This window comes from Zonotrichia leucophrys, chromosome 1A, assembly GCF_028769735.1.
Source record: "Zonotrichia leucophrys gambelii isolate GWCS_2022_RI chromosome 1A, RI_Zleu_2.0, whole genome shotgun sequence".
In the NCBI taxonomy this organism is placed as follows: domain Eukaryota; kingdom Metazoa; phylum Chordata; class Aves; order Passeriformes; family Passerellidae; genus Zonotrichia; species Zonotrichia leucophrys.
Window position 1 is genome coordinate 25,701,670 of NC_088170.1, and position 12,074 is coordinate 25,713,743.

At 38.8% G+C, this 12,074-nt stretch overlaps 1 protein-coding gene across 9 annotated transcripts in view; it reads right to left on the bottom strand.

The window, feature by feature from the left end:
- Positions 1 to 1,427: 1,427 nt before the first annotated feature.
- Positions 1,428 to 12,074, bottom strand: part of KCNC2 (potassium voltage-gated channel subfamily C member 2) — a 101,226-nt gene continuing 90,579 nt past the window's right edge. For 4 of the 9 annotated variants that reach the window (XM_064701954.1, XM_064701952.1, XM_064701955.1 and 1 more), the window contains exons 3-5: positions 10,903 to 11,833; positions 8,338 to 8,505; positions 1,428 to 4,501 (exon numbers count right to left, since the gene is read on the bottom strand). In XM_064701954.1, the coding sequence (XP_064558024.1) occupies positions 4,365 to 4,501; positions 8,338 to 8,505; positions 10,903 to 11,833 (1,236 nt within the window). In that variant the 3' untranslated portion in view covers positions 1,428 to 4,364. The other 5 variants (XM_064701957.1, XM_064701961.1, XM_064701956.1 and 2 more) reach the window with 5 other exon arrangements.

Sequence of the window (12,074 nt, forward strand, 5' to 3'; positions counted from 1 at the left end):
AGCTGTTTTCTAGTTTTGACTTCTAACCCTTAAGTAGTACTTAAACAAGGATTTAGTAAGTTTTCAGACTCCTAAGTCAAGCCTAGAGATGGCCACAAGCACCCTTTGGTGGGTATTTGATCCCCAGAATACCCACACAGAATCTTCCTGCTAGCACCAAAACTCTCTCCTGGTGCAATTTTGCTTGTCATCATTCATCTGCTTTCCTTTAAAAGATGGCCAAAACCAGAAGTGAATGAGAATGTGCAGCCCAATCTTAACATTGTATCTGAGACACTGCAGTACCCTGAAGAGTGAGGTTTAGGTTCAAAGACATCCTCAGCCTGAGAAAGTTAAACCTCGGTGTCCCACGTCTCATAAAAATGCCCTTTCACCCCTTCCTGTGCCCAGACACAGGTGAGGAACAGGAGGGGGCTGGTGGTGAAGGCACCTTTTTCCTCTTAGAATAGTCAGAGTTGGGTTGTAGTTTCAAAACACATGAACAGTTACCAGACTCACCATCAGCTTGTCCTCCAGATGTGTTTTAAAAGAAAGCATTTAAACATGGGCTTGGTTCTCTAGCAGAAAAATAATATCGAGTCCAGGATATTCTGGACTCAAAGTCCAGTGTTGGTGGAGATCCATCCAGGCTCCTTACCATCCAGACAGTAGATGTCAGACACCATGTGGCCATCAGTGTTTTCTACAGTCTTGACCAACAAAATGCACTCCATTGTCTGCATCCCATGTGGGGATCATCCCTGTCCCTGTGTAGCACTGAGGGAAGCCAGACACCTCTCTCTAGGCCTTGGGGCAGACATCACCCTGGGTGACTGGGGCTGGCTGTGAGCCTTGTGCTGCCTGACCACTACACCTCCTCTTCCCTTGGATACTGCTCACAATCACAGCACAGGCAACTCTTAATTCATGGGCAAACAGCACAGTGAGCTCTCCTGACATATCACAGCACATTTTCTAAAATTGAACACCTGTTTTCTGATCCTGTTTTCTGGAACTTCTCTTACATTACAGCACATATGCCAAAACACTGTGCTACAGCCTCTCAGATCATTTGTAAAACTGTACTAGCTACCTCGCTGCTCTCAGACAATCTGCTTGTGTATTTGGGGATTTCTGGTTGCCACAAATACAATATATTAGAAGCTTTAAGCAACCATTTATCACCTCCTTTTTTTAGGTTTGACTTCACACCAGGATGCAACAAAACTCCCATCAAGACTTAAAATACCCAGCCTGACAGAAACTTTCACATGAGGCACAGGGTCATTAACAAGCTGATAAATTTTCAATTGTTGCAGAAGCCACCTTATGCTAGCATTTGAATAAGCTCCTCAGGCATTCCAGGAGGCTGGATGGAGAACTGGGGTGGCCACTAGCAGGTAGGGGACCGATACAGCTAAAGAAAGCTCATGAGCCAGTTCAGAAGATATGTTCCAAGTTCCTCCCCAGGTCTTTTGCCTTTTATTCTCCAAATCAGGTATTACATTTCCACTGGTTTCCACCAGGATTGTGCATGCACCTTGACATGTTCACAGAAGTTCCACGATACAGAGTTTCACAACTGGGACAGGTCCCTACAATTGGGACACCAGGGTGACAAAACAGATTCTGGAGAATTTCCCACTGAATAGGATGGAGAGAACATAATTACCACATCGTAGCACTACAATGTCTCATAAACATAGAATAGACTAGATCCATTTACCACAAAAATCACAGAAAATAACTTATCAAAGAATATATATATTTTATGCAAAATATACATTTGTAGAATATAATTTTAATACATTTTTATACTTATTGATGTTGGGTTTGCAACACTTTGAATTAAAAAAAAAAAAACACAAAATATTCTTGCTGCCAGAATTTTATTTCTGATAATACTTATAGTTTGAGGTAACAATGAAAGAAGACTGTGTGCTGTGAACAAAGTCAGTGATGTTTGTCTGCAGTCACATTTTTGTTATCAAAGTGAAAAGTAAACTTAGGACTTGGCATGTACACTACAATTCATAACAATTTAGGTTATGGCAAACTGAGAAAGCAAGGACTTATGCAAACCTATTCTGTTCAAATTTGTGACTTTTGCAATATATGCCATTAGTATGACAGAAGTCAAGACAGATGTAGTTTACATCACTATCATTATTAAGCGTGTGTCTTTGTATGATCCACAGCACAGCTTACTGCAGGAACCAGGAATAATAAACACAGGGGTGGGGGCCTTTGCATGGAACCTTAGCAATGATGACATGAATTCAGCTTTCCTTGATATAGATAAAAACTGATTTTCCATGCACACACGTTTTATTTACACTGACTCATCAACAGTGACTAGTCACCCCTTCCTCTGGCAGCAGTAATTATGAGCGGTCTTTCATCTTCTTTAACAAGCTCTGCTTCGCACGCAAAGTCTCAGTGACCTCCTCAAGGTGTGAGTCGTTTATCAGGGCCCATTCAGCAGCAGCAGTCTCTTTCCAGTACAGTCCTTGGTATGGCTAAATTCCATTGTCCCTTTTTCAGCAGTCAAAAATCCATGATAAATTCTGTACAACACTGTAGTTAATATAACAGCAGCACCAGATATTATATTAATTCATTTGCTAAAAGCTGTTTGCAATTATCTCTCTATTGACAATATTTTACCAAAAGTAAATCAATGTACATCTCTAAATATCAGAAATGTATACTTTGATAACTACATTATTGTACAAGAATTCTGACATGCAGGTCATGCTATTGGGCTTGGCTATATACAGAAGAACATGTTACATGGTCAACAATAAATTTAATTTCTTTTCCTAACAAAAAAGTAAAACATGACAGTCAGGTATTATTCAACAACTTCAAGGATCACTTAAGAAGATTTCAGTCATTATGGTCTTCTAAAACTCTACAGTTTAAGGGTAATTTTTCCTCACCAGCCCAGAACCTCAAATTTGCCATTGCATTTGTCCTGTTGCATAAACAGAGGTTAGTATTGAATGAAAAAGCCACTAGAGGAGATACAGTTTCAAAATTGTAATGAATGCTGGTTGCTGGGAGGAAGATTGATGCAATAGGCAACCGGTCAGTGCTGAAAAGCTGCTCAAAAAACCTTAGGAGTGCACACGAGTTAGTCTAGATGATACTAACTGCACTTGAAAAATATGTATATTTCTATTTACACATGGATGTATAGTGCATATGAAAAAAAGAGAAAAGGAGAAAAAAGTGTTCTTAGTTCAACTTAAAAGAGGGGGGCATTTTAACAGAATCTCTGTGCTTTATGGAGACAGATGGAGAATACAAGGAGACAGGTTGCAAAACAGACAGACAAACAACACACAGGACAAAGCACCTCAAAAAACATTGACTGAAGAAATTTCTGAGGCCCACTAGCCAGAGGTATAAGGCTGGTCAAAAACCCGACTTGAGAACTACTACCCTCTTACAATGGTAAAAAAAAGCCCCCAAAAAATTATTTCAAGTTTACTTGGTACTCAGCTTCTGAAAATGTTGAAGAACCCTGGAGTAGAGAAAATACTACAGTACCAAGCAGCACTTGCTAGCTTAAAATTGCAAGTCTGGATGGCGTTTACCTTTCTTGCATGTTTTGTGCCTTCCCCAAGCCATTAAGAAAGAGATCTGGCTTCTGCTTGCGTGTAACCAGTAATGACAACCTCTTTGCAGTTATCTGTGTGCAAACAACCGGAGACATTCAGAACTCTGATACAGCAATCCAGTACCGAAATAAGTTAATCACAAAATAAAGTCGTTTATAAACAAGTAGATAGTTAAAAAATAAAAGAAAAGGTTAAACACAGAAAAACAATCCCACATGCAGACCAGTTTATCAGTGCTTTCATTTCAGCAGGATGGTAACAATGTGAGAACACACATCCAGAGCCCTCTGTGGTCTCCACGATCCGCAACACTGCTTGTCAGGTGATGGACACAGGATGGCCCATGCAAATGAGCAGACCCTTCAGAGCAGACATCTTCAGAATGGATTAGAGTCACAAGAAATGGAGGTTCAATGGAGTGACTGATAATTACTTGGAAGCACATTATTTTAAGTAAATCTCCCTGAAAATATGCTTATTTATTGAATATATGGACAAGAGCATCCACTAACTGTCCTTTTATTGCCACAGGAAAGTAGGACAATATAGTAGATAAAAGGAGAAATGCTACCTGAAGTAATCTTTAAAAGCCAAGACAAAAATCTTCAGGTACCCAAGTGGTTTTTCTTACTACTGACAGTTGTATCATGCAGGAATTAGACCATATTTGTGGAGCCTATGCTTAATGCTACATTTATTTCCAAGATGTGGTAAACAGTATTTGATTTAATGCTATGTAGCCGATTGACGCCATCTGGTTTACAAGATGGAAGGGATGGGAGACCGAGAGCGCCTTAGAGGACAAGGTGAGCTGTAGGGTGATGTTACTGGAGACAGTCGCAGAGCATTGCCTGTCAAGCCAGCTATGTTGTTTAGGCTTCGGGATTTTTCATAGCCTTGTATGAGAAAATGCACAGACATCAGTTGAATTCAGCCAAAAAATAGACAAAGACAAACAGTACAATGTAATGTAATCCAAGGAGCTATCAGGGACTCAGAGGGAATCTGCCTGCAAAAGAACTCAGTGCTGAGACACATTACTACCAAAGAATACTAATAAATAAAGTTATTTACAAATTAATGCATCCACTTTTTCCCAAAAAAATTAAACAGACCATCACACAAGAGGTCTGACCTGCTCTTCCACATCCCATCTTGCACTTAGTATCACACTGTGGGTTTCAGCAGGGTGTCACAGAGAGCAAGATAAGGGATCCCACCAGGGTGATTGAGCTATCTGGCTAAGCTTAATCAAAAGCCCATTAAGAGAGACTGCAGGAACTGTCAAAATTACATAATGTCTGCTACATTCAATTCCTAATATAGTACAATTTTTTCTTTAAAATAAATAAACCAGAAACCAGATAAATTTTATACAGTATGTGTAAATCAGTTCTGCAGAGGATTGAATGATAATATAAGAAGCTTTATCTTCAAAAATATTAACTCTTAGGCTTTGCTTCTAATTTTGAAGTCTAATAAGACAGCAGAGCTTGATGTATTTGTAAATGCCTCCTGAATGGCAAACTTAAAACATTGAATTTGTGCTTCTTTTCCAGATGATTTGAACAAAATCAACAGTATTAATTCATATAAGGAAGTAGTAAACTATTAATCATTAAATGAGGCAACCACATAATGCTTCACAATTTGAAGGGAACATTGCACTTGCAGATATTTCTGTTCACATACACTGTGAGCTCTAGCTACCTACTTTTTGCTAGTGTGGATTGTTTTCACTTCATAGAGGTAATGCTGTAAACAAAAAAAAAGCATTGCTTTCACTGCATCACTATCTTCATATTCAAGTATTTTCAGCAGCTGCTGAATAACTCCATTTGTTAGGAAACAGATCTGCTCGTCAGCCTGAAGATATCAGCAAGGAAATACAACAAAGGTTGAGCCAGGCAGGACCTTGCTCCTGAAGTACATGGGTACATGCTTCAGTGCAAGCATGAGAAGTCTCACTGATTTCAGCAGTACTACTTATTTCCTTGAAGACAAGTATGCATTTAAGCATTTGCCAGGTTAAAATATTCAGGTCAAAATTTCTTATAGGGAAATAATGAGACTTTTTTTCCCCAGAAACCTTAAAATACCAATGACAGTAAAGCTAAATACCACATGGAATGTCAGCAATTTTTTTTTTCTTTCTGATTGAAACAGTTACTGGCTCAAATTCCAGGTCTCTAGGTAACAGACAGTTAATGGTATCTTTAGGAAAAATCATATCTTAAGCTCTCCCCTTACAACAATTAACGTATTTCTTACCCTGAAATCTGCACACTGCAAAACTATACTTAAAGCAAATGTATAACCTCATATCTACTAAACATTGTGCAATGTTCCCTCCAGATGGCAAGGGCAGGCTAGACTGTGATACTACACAGAATTCAGATACATTTCTGAAACAGCCTCCAGTTTCTGAGTTTTTATCAGTATTTAAACAGACTAGAAAGAATTTTGTTTGAAAACGGAATTAAAGAGAAGCACAATGCTAGTGTATATATTTAAACTCCCTGTAAACATAAAGCTTATTAAAAAAATCAAAATAATCAGGTAGCTTTTTTGCATAAAGATAGGAAAGTAGTTTTTAAGATTATTTTCTTGCTACTCTTCTAATGATAAAAGGAAAGAACTGAGAGAAGAAGATGGTAATGATTGTAAAGAAAGTAGAAACTCCTAAAAAATGAAAACCAGATATACAAGATGAATAGTGAGAGATGCTTGATCCAAAATCAGTACTTTTCAGGTGTATTAATGGATCAGGTCTGAATCAGTATCATCTTGGAGATGGAGATGCAAAAAGCTCAGAATAAATTATAATTGAACAACCAAGAATCAAAGGAACAAACCAAACAAGAAGAATGTACCAAAAGAAGGAAAGAAGGAAAGGGTAAAAATAAAATGTGAAAGTAGTAGACTTGATGTGTGAATGACATTCAAGCATTCAAACCTAATTGTATATTATTTGAAGATATTTTCTGCTTATGGGCTAGCTTCTCCACTCTGTATAAAATACACTCCAAAGCCAATGACTAAAACATTTCAGCCTCAATTAAGATTATCATCAGAGCCAGGCAAAGAGCATATTTCTCATCAAAAAATTACCCATTCTGAACTCAAGCCCCAGTTTTTCTAGTAAAAATTACAAAACCTAAAAAAATTACAAAAAAAAAATTATTTTAAATCTAGATTTACAAATTAAAATGTTCCAGGACAAAATAGGTTTTACTGTTATATAAATATGTCTTTAGTAGCTGATGGGTAACTTCTTTTATTATTTCTGATCTGCTCTAGTCATGGTTACCACCATAACTTGCTGAGTGAAGTCAAAAAGCTGATCATGCAAGATGCCATGGTACTCTACCTTATCCAGCTGTTCTTGACCTCCACAAAGACTTTAGCATTAGAGAGATTTTAAATAATCCTAGTTGTTGAGAAGACAGTGAAATATACTCTCAGTGAAAAATGTAGTAAATTCGTGCAAAAACATGCTTGCAATGATTTTTCATTTAAGCTAAACATTATATACAGGAGCACATAAAATGCCCGAGCATAGAGTCATACTCTGCAAATGCCATACACGTGGAACTGGTTGCACATCTGCCTTCACAGGTTTAAACTATTGAGCTTATGCTCTGAAGTGTAAAAAGAGCATTGGCCAGAACAACCCAAGAGAACTCCCTTAGATATATGGCTGGCTGGGACAGTTATGTTTGCTATACACCAAGCAAGTCTGGGAAAAATAAAAAAAAGCCAGAAAAATCTCGGGCAAAAATGTCTGTCCAGTGCCACACGGCTACTTCAGATGAGCTCTGAGGTGAACAACTACACTTCAGCACTCAGGAATGCAAAATCTGTCTGAATGATCCAAGGCCAGAGGAATATAATTTGCCAAGAAACAAAAGCAGTTCCTGTCTAAAGAAATGGGAAGATTACCACTGGCATGCTGATCTTAGGGCTCTGTGCTGATGTTAGGTTTGCAGCCACAGCCAGATGTGGCCTGCTGGGGTAGAAATAATCAGTCACATCGGAGATACAAGCACCAAACAGTTTTGCAAACTCCACCTGGGCACTCCCATCCTACTGAGCAGGAAGTAATCAGATTTGAAGAGGCTAAATAACTAGAAAGGCATTTTTAATACCATGAAAGGTTAAGCATTGTTTTACTTCATAGCTGAATTATGGATGGAGTAGACAGCAATATTTTAGTATCAGTGGTTAGTATTGCCAAGGGAAAAATAGTTTTTGGCATTATCAGCTCAAAATTTTGTTTGAAAGAAATCTAACTAGCATCTCAGGATATGCTTTTTTGTGTTTAGAAATGTTGCTTATTTCTAACATGTCAACCTTAAAAGTTTATTCAGCTGCAAATTTTATAAAGAGCAGACTACAGTTATAATATGATTAATTTGTCTTTTAGAATGACAAGTTATATTGAGTGATGAGTGGTTGAATGAACAAGGTCTGAATTGCAGGCTTTTCCACCAGAGATTACGGGCAAATGAAGACACAAGTGAAATGAGTGTCCAACATCAAGCACATTTTTTGAAGACTAAAGGGGATGAGTGTTTCTAAAAGGAAAAGAATGACTAGGAGTAAAGAAAAAAAGGTACATTGTGAGTACAGTCTTTCCTCTTAGAGCATTGTGCACATCATTTACTCTAAGATTGTTTTTCACAAGCACATTGCTGAGTAACCTTTATGATCTAATGAAAGAAGTCCATACCTTTCCTGATCCCTCCATCAGTAGCACACGTGTAATCACCTGTTGTCAGTAGGAAACATGTTCCCCCTCTTCTGTTTTTGTCTCTTGTACTAGAACGTCTGATGGGAGGGAGCCTTTCACCAGGTGAGAGTGGCTGCTCACTTCCTGCACTGTCTTCACCTGATAACACTGGTTAAAGCACCATGCCCATTTACAGACAATAATGAATGAGGAAATGAGACATCACAAAGAGCTTACGCTGAATGCCAGATATTCCCATCACTCAAAAAGTAGATATAAAGTAAATCATTAGAAGAAAACAAGATTGCAATTCATCATTAATCAGTACAAAATGGCAAAGATATACGTTTTGTTCAAGAATAAATGATCTTTTGACTTTCCTGTTCTTCTTCTAAAATTTGAATAAAATTAGATTAAACTAACATGAAGAAATAATCAAACCAAGGCTCAGTTATTCATCTACTCTGGGCTGTAACTTGTCAGAATACAGTCAGCCTTGGATATTTCAAACAGTTATTTACTATTTTGGCCATCATTTTTGCTAAACAAGAGGTCAGTCATGTTAGGCATTTTTGTTTAAAATATATAGTTTAATGTTTTAAAGACAAGCCCTCACCCAGAAGGAGGTGCCATTTTCAGTATTTGGCACTATACACTGTTTATTAACACACTTAGCTTTCACTTCCATATTTATTACACTTGCACTGCTTGTCATCATAAGTACCCAACATTAAATGCTGTCTTGGTCTCTGTACTTTATTTTGTCAAATGGCAAAACTTATACCTCTCCTGATTTGTCACTCCCAAAGGACTCTCTTTTAAAATTATCTACCATTTCAAATTCAGGCCACTTCAGGAAAAAAAAATTTCTTCTCAGTACAGCACATAACTTCAGCTTTACCTTTGCATGTAAACCTGCACATGGTTTTTTTCTGAACTGGGAATGCAAAGGGCAGAATTCAGCCTTGAAGTTTTGTACATAATTCATAGTGACTCTAATAACATTCTCTACTAGAAATAAAGCTACAGTGCATGATGTGAGTGGTGGCACTACTGAAAAGGAAGATAACACTTTAAAATGGCTCCTTCTTCCATGTCTGCTTTCTCTCTAACTTCAAGGATTATAACCCCTTGTAAATAAAGCTGTAAACACAAAAAAAAAAGTGTCTCTTAATGAGAGACACAGTGATCTCACTGAGCTGTCTCCATTCAGAATACCTTCGGTAGGACCTGATGGCATGAAAAAGCTGTTATCATTCACAATTTAAAGATGCTACCTCAAAGGTTGTCAGTCAAAGCACTGAAAAACTAACCATATTTTACTGTCAGTCTGAGTCTTTTCAAGTGTTTCCATCCCTTAAAATACATTTAGGATGTTCAAAAAACTGTGTTAATTTGTGAACAGTAAACTCGGAGAATGAAACCGAGCTCCTTTGAACAGAAATGCTCTTCAGTAACAGAGCAACAGACCAAAGAAGGATATTGCTCAGAGATGGATTTTCCAGACTCTTCTTTTTAAAAATCTATATTTCAATTACTGAATTACACCAGTCATGAGTGGTTTTGCTCTTATTATGCTTTAGCAGCTTTACAGCTGGAATCTCATGACTGGTATGTGAGCTTTTACACAGATTGTATTTGGCTTAAGAATAAATACACTCAAGAAACAAAAAACTATTCTTGCTGCTAAACTATTTAATTATACTGAGAGCTAAAATCTACTTTTTAATTGCAACAGATTTGGAACATGGAGCAGTGGCTTGGGAGGGACTGAGGCTGTCATTTGATAGGCAATTTCACTGAGTAAAGCAAAAAATACTCCTTATTCATCATTTGAAACTCTAACAAATAAGGTAATAGAAATCACAAAGATCAACTGTAATAGCGATGATGGTGCTAAGGGCTGTCATTTTCTTTTTTTCTTGACGAGATTTACATCAGCTATGCTAGTATAATTTAATGAATAGTAAATATCATGCAATGTTTCATCTAACACAGATGAAGGAGATTCTTTTAGCCAGGGAAGCAGAATGCCAAATGGAAAGAAAACTAGAAAGAAAATTTCTTCCTATTTCCTTTGAGTGCTGGGCTTTGGATGTAAAGCACCTGCTCCTTTTAAATGACTGCTTCTTTGTAGGATCTTGCTTAACAGGCCACGATGTGGCACAGGCAAAGCTGACACAAGAGACAGACACTGAGGCAAAACACCATGGAGTCCAACAGGGTGGGACACGGTGGCTGCTCAAATAGTCACAGTCATGCAGAAAAACAAGAAACATCCATACAACGCAACAAACAACAGGCAAAAGAAAAGGTTGATATCATCAGCAGGAAAGCATTCTCAACAGAGCAAGCAAAACTGTATAGACCAGCTACATAGAGGTTTGGGAACATCACTATACCTATTTTTGTCCTCTATGAGACTGACACACGCAAATGTTGGAGGGGAGAAGGGTGGGAGCTACATCTTCTCCTGGCAGAAAGACTGGCTGCTTTCTGACCCCTACCAAACATACTGGTCTATAAAGTGTTTTCAGAGGACATGCATTTCCAGTGGGGTCCTACCTGATGATCTGTTGTGTTCCATCAGCTGGTTGTCCTTGCCCAGGCAGATGTCACCCTGCGTGCTATTGCAGGCCATGTTCAAGTCTGTCTTGCAGAAGGTGGGTGAGCTGGCTTGAGGAGCAGGAGGGATGTGCTTCTTTCGCTTCCTTGGCAGTTTCTGCTTTGCCATGGCCAGGGAGTAGTACATCCCAAAATTGTTAACTATCACAGGCACGGGCATGGCTATGGTGAGCACTCCCGCCAGGGCACACAGGGCTCCCACCAGCATGCCTGACCAAGTCCGTGGATACATATCCCCATATCCCAGGGTGGTCATGGTGACTACAGCCCACCAGAAGCCGATGGGGATGTTTTTGAACTGTGTGTGTTCACTCGCTGACGGGTCATTAGGCTGGGCTCCCACCCGCTCTGCGTAGTAGATCATAGTGGCAAATATCAATACACCAAGTGCCAGGAATATTATCAGCAGCAGAAATTCATTGGTGCTGGCTCGCAGAGTGTGGCCCAGCACCCTGAGGCCCACAAAGTGCCGGGTGAGCTTGAAAATCCGGAGGATCCTGACGAACCTTACCACCCTGAGGAAACCAAGCACGTCCTTAGCAGCTTTGGAGGAGAGCCCACTCAAGCCCACTTCTAGGTAAAAGGGCAGGATGGCCACAAAGTCAATGATATTCAAGAGGTTTTTGACGAATTCAAGTTTGTTGGGAGAAAAAATAACACGTACTAAAAATTCAAATGTAAACCATACCACGCAGACTCCTTCCACGTATGTCAGCGCAGGATCTGTCTCAATCTCATACTGTAACACAGCTTCTGTCCCGTTGATGACCTGCTCAGTTTTGTTTATAATAGTGTTGAAAGCCTCATGTGTTTCCAGGCAGAAGGTTGTGATTGAAACTAAGATGAAGAATAAAGAGGCAAAAGCGATGAACTGAAACACAAAGAGATAAAAAGAGACATCAGAACCACACAGGTCTTCACATTAATACAAATGATGTCTGTGTTTATAGTAAAACTTTTACTCATTCTTCCCCAAATGGCAGACAAATTCATACACATAAAAATTTCCATCTAGGCCAGAGAAGAGCAGCAGACAGCTCTCACATGCAGGTCAGGAGTCCAGGAGCAGGACAAGCCTTGGCAATGGATTTTGTCAATCGTGACAAAATGCA